Source organism: Echinops telfairi, unplaced genomic scaffold, assembly GCF_000313985.2.
Source record: "Echinops telfairi isolate 266 unplaced genomic scaffold, ASM31398v2 ScPeMD7_7457;HRSCAF=8495, whole genome shotgun sequence".
In the NCBI taxonomy this organism is placed as follows: domain Eukaryota; kingdom Metazoa; phylum Chordata; class Mammalia; order Afrosoricida; family Tenrecidae; genus Echinops; species Echinops telfairi.
The window spans coordinates 38974120-38979033 of NW_022111357.1; the positions used below are offsets into that span (position 1 = coordinate 38974120).

General features: G+C 55.5%; 1 protein-coding gene across 1 annotated transcript in view; it reads left to right on the plus strand.

The window, feature by feature from the left end:
- The window catches only part of ACOT7 (acyl-CoA thioesterase 7), a 128969-nt gene extending 124404 nt beyond the window's left edge, over nt 1–4565 (plus strand). Inside the window, exon 8 of the mRNA XM_045299215.1 lies at nt 4155–4565. Coding sequence (XP_045155150.1) covers nt 4155–4253 — 99 coding nt within the window. The 3' untranslated portion in view covers nt 4254–4565. The remainder of the gene's footprint in view (nt 1–4154) is intronic.
- The last annotated feature ends 349 nt before the right edge of the window (nt 4566–4914 follow it).

A 4914-nucleotide genomic window follows, 5' to 3' on the forward strand; every position in this document is an offset into this window, starting at 1 on the left:
GTCTCCCTGGAGGGGAGGCAGTTATACGTCAATATTTGTGATCGATTGATTCCCCCTTTTTCCTTCTCCCTCTACCTTCCCCCTACCCCAGTGGTTCTCAACCTTCCTAATGCCGCAACCCTTTAATGCAGTTCCTCAAGCTGTGGTGACCCCCAACCATAAAATTATTTTTGTTGCTACTTCATAACTGTAATTTTGCTAGTGTTATGAATCATCATATAAATATCTGATATGCAGGATGTATTTTCACTGTTACAAATTGAACATAATTAAAGCATAGTGATTAATCACAAAAACAATATGTGATTATAGATTGTGAAATATTTATTTCTAATTACAAATCAATGAAATATTTTCTTGAAGCATGATGTAGCATGGGTAACAGTTTTAATATAACATCAGTAAACTACATTGTTACATGTTGCAACAGTATGCATAAGAAGCCAAAGTCAGTGCAAAGGTTGAGATAACTTCTTTCTCACCAGATCAGCATATCTGCATGTGGGCAGACCTCCCACCTGGAGACGGATAGAGGAGTGGTGTCTCTGTTCCTAAGACCATCGGAAATATGTGTTTTCTGATGGTCTTAGGTGGCCCCTGTGAGAGGGTCATTCAATCCCCAAAGGGGTCTCGACTCACAGGTTGAGAACTGCTGCCCTACCCTACAGTGATCGCTATTCCCATTACTGTTCCTGATGGGTTTATCTACCCTGGATTCCATGTGTTGAGGGCTCTTATCTGAATCCATGGACGTGCTCCTGTCTAGCCAGACTTGTAAGGCAGAACTGGTGTCATGATAGTGGGGGGACGGGGAAACATTAAATAACTAGAGGAGTGTTGTGTGTTTTAACGTTGGTGCTATACTGCACCCTGGATGACTCATCCCTTGTGACCCTTCTGAGAGGGGAGTAGACGATGCTTTAAAAGAGTATGCTGCTTAGTGTAGACATCCTTTTCCTATTTAAGCTAAACCAGTGTATTTGGTTCAAAGATGACCTCACCAACGTCTTAGTTCAAGGCTTAAAGACTTCCTCCAGGTAATAGTTTTAGAGATCATCTGGCCTCCATGAAGCCTGGATTCCACGAGAACTTGAAAAAATCAGTTCCTCAATTTCCCCCTCTTGACCAGGATTCTGCTGTTAGCATCTTTGATGTAAATATTTGCTCCAGTCTTGTTCTGACAAAAGAGGCGGTTGCTTGTAGAAAAGCTTCGTTGTGTCTCCTTTTTGCCTTCCGTGCTGGCTTTTGCAGTGATGGGTGTTGACAGGAAGTGTGTATGTATCAGACGTCCGTCTCTATTGTTCCGATTTACAGAAGAGTCGGGCTCGGGCATGCCGCTGGTCCAGGCAGAGGCAGGACTCCCACCAGGCCCCTGATGGCATCTGGGTTGACCTTGACAGGACAACAAGGCTGCTGCAGGACAGCCGTGTGGTGTGGTGGGGCCCTGAGGTGGGAAGCAGCCTGTTCTAAGCCAGGCAGGGTGGAGCTTCTCGAGAATGGCCAGCGCCCTGTCCGGTGTTACAGGGGCTGCAGGGGCCTTTGAGAACACACACAGAGGCTGATGGTGGCAGACTTGGGCAGCTCCTGTCACTGAGCAAACCCCAAGCAGAAGAAGGGGTCCCCGTCAGGCTTTTGGAGTGAACCCTGTTATACAGATTTCTGGCTTTCCAGGTTCCTAAAAGCCTAGTGGATCATGAGGAGGCCATGTAGCACGTAGTCTCCCAGGTCGTTTTGGCCACAAAGCCTTGAAGGGGTGCCAAGGGAGGTTTGGGGCTGCAGAGACCGTGCCCATCTGTCTGTCTGCAAGGAGCATCTTAAAGAAGCAGGGCGGCCTCATCCGTTGCTGGCAGGAAACTGAGTAAGGCGTGCATAGTGCAGGCAGCCTAAGGGGGCTGCCACCCCCAGACACACACTCGTGGCTTCCTGCCCTTCCACAAGTGGAGACCCTTGGCTCCAGCAAGCAGCCTCTCCCCAGAGCCAGGCCTTGAGTAGGCCACGCCCACAGGCCCTCCCGGCCTTGACTTCATGGAGCCTTTTACCAGCTCGCCCTGTGCACCCCACTCCGACAGTGGGCCCACTTCCAGGGACACGGAGGGACCAGGAGTCTCCTCCTGGCGTCAGCAGTGCTGACTGCCCATTGGAGGGTGTGATGGTCCTTCTCTCTGGACCTGCGGCCTCCCCAACCCTGGCCGGGCCTCTAAGAAGGCCTCTTCTTTCCAGAGCTTTTGTCTTCTTCCCCTGGGGGGCAAATTCACTGCCAGCTAGCCTAGCGGGGTGGCCAGTTTCAGAGCAGGAGCTGAGGGGCCGACTCTAACCCAGCCCACCCCACCCCCTTCTCCTACTCTCCTCCCAATTCTGCCTGGCAGCAGCTGCTGCTCCAGAAACAACAGAGCCCTGCACCCCGATCCGTGCCCGTACCCCCTCACCACCACCAGCCCCACCGCCCCAGGACCCCACCCATGCCCCATAGTGTGCTCCCTGTGTCCACAGCTGCAGGACCCTCCTCCCCCAAGGACCGGCCTCAGCTGCCCCTCTGGCTGGGATGTGGCCTTTGGCCACTGCTTAAGGAATGGGAGCCAGCTGTCTTTCCCGCCACGCCCGCCCAGCAAGCGCAGCAAAGTGTGGGGTGGGGCTGCTGGCCTGGCCTTCTTGACCACTCCCAGTGTCCCATTTAGGCCGGGACGGGTGAAGAGGGCTTAGGGACATGTATTCAGAGTAGGGTCTGTGGACCACTGGTCAGACACCACGGGTCTGGCCCCTGGCCTCCATGCCCGGTAAGCCCAAATGTGTGCCTGAGGTCCTAAGGCATTCACGCACCCACGGATGTGACAGCCCTGCTCTGGGGCCTTCTGCCCAGTGCACACCGAACCTGCAGCCATTCCCCAGGTGCCACCCTAGTTGCTGGGCACCAGGGGCTGTGGAGGCAGGACTCGGAGCCCTCCAGCCCCCAGAAAGCTCCAAGGTCTCCCCTGCTTCCCCCACGCCCTCTTAGAACAGCAGCCAGAGGGAATCCCAGCATGTCATTTTCCATCCATTGTTGGGGTCATATGGACTCAGGAATGTGGCTGCAGTGTGGGCCAGACATGAAGCCGGAGTGGCAGTGGGGCAGGGGGCGGGGGAGGGTTCAATGAAATGCCCTGAAAAGGCCACCATTTCCCCACAATGGCCAGAGACTCTCTAAACAGCAACCTCCCCGCCAGACATAGCCGAAGCTGGTTTCCTGAAACGTTAGCAGGCTCTGAGGGCCACTGACTGGGGTGGGGAAGGCTGGCTCTAGTCTGAAATGACACCTCCACCCCCAGCTGATTGCTCCTTCCTCAGCTAGTACACCATTTGTCTGGAAAACACTTGGCCTAAAAATAGCTCAGGGCTTGGTGTCATTGTGGAAGAAGGACACCTGCCCCATTTCCTGGACTTTCAGGCACCCACAAAGTATCTCAGTTGAGGCGGCCCATTGGTAAGCCTGAGTCCCAGGCCGAGCGAGGCCAGAGAGGACTCGCCACCGGAGCCACTGCTGGGGCCATGTGAGTCTCCAGGCCAGGCTACCCTGCGAGGGGAAGGAACGTCGTGTTCATAACCCCGTCAAGTCCACAGGCATAAAGCAGCCACCGTCACTAGCCACTGCCGAGGGGACCCCTGTGACCTCTCTAGGCTGTGGTCTTAACAGACAGGGACACTGGGTGCGTTCAAACTGCCAACCCTTAGGCCAGGGGTTGAGTGTAAACCTTCAGCCTGCCCTTCGCCGACCCTAGCAGGGGACTTGGCCAGCCTTCTTAAGCTGTTCAGAGGATGGCAGCAGTGAGGAGAGATGATGTTGACCCAAGGTGCCCCCACCCTCCTGGGAGGTCCCTCCCGCACACCTGCTGCTCTTATCCTCCGTCAGTCGTTGCCCACAGCCAGCTTGTCCACCGACGCCCACTACCAGCGAGGCACTGGACAGACCAGGCCTCCTCCGTCCCTCTGTTCCCTGGAACAGACTTTCCCGGGAAAGTCAGGCAGATTCTGCTGTGGGCAGCGGAATGCCAGAGGCGGGGCGCCAGTTCTCCAAGGAGCGCGGGGGGGCGGGGGGGGCGGTGCTGGCTAGGGCGGGTAGGCCCCATGCCCACAGTTGGGCATAGTGCTCACATCTAACCAGACTCTGTATGTCATTGCAGCCCGAGACAGAGGATGAGAAGAAGCGCTTTGAGGAAGGCAAAGGGCGGTACCTGCAGATGAAGGCCAAGCGGCAGGGCCAGGTGGAGCCCCAGCCCTAGACACCTGTCAGGCGGGGCTTCGAGCTGCCAGTGAAGGGACCCGGAGCATCAGATCCCTCAGGAGTTACCCCCGTGGCCAAAAACCCAATCAATTTCCGTGGCGAGCTGGTGTTGTGTGAAGTATTTGTAACGCAGTGTTAACCTCTACTCTGTCCTAAAACACCTACACACCAAAGCTTATTTATATCATTCCAGTGTAAATGCTACACGGAGTTGTCCCCCGCCCAGGCCCTCCGTGGTCCCCGGGCTATTTTGTCTCTGTCAAGTTCATGAGGAATCCAGTTCCATCAATAAAGCCGCAGTTTGGCTAGAGCCCTGGATCCGCGTGGTTCTTGGACCCTGGGGGCTGCTCTTGCTCTGGGCCCAGGATATGGGGTGATAGATAGAGTCCTGCATGGGGCCAGACTGAGGACAGACCATGGCCAGCTGCCTGTCCTGCCCCTCTCTGCGTGGTGGTCTCAGCCCTGCACTCTGTGCACCTCACACCTCGCCATCTTCTACCCAAGAACCCCAGGCACGGCAGCCTGGGCTGACCTTCAGCTGATGCACGATGGCCATACAGATTGTCATCTAAACCCACCCCCGACTGGGGCACCTCCACCATGGACCCTGGCCTCCCTCCCCCAACTTTCCAGAGGCCTCTGCCCCACTCTTCCAAGAG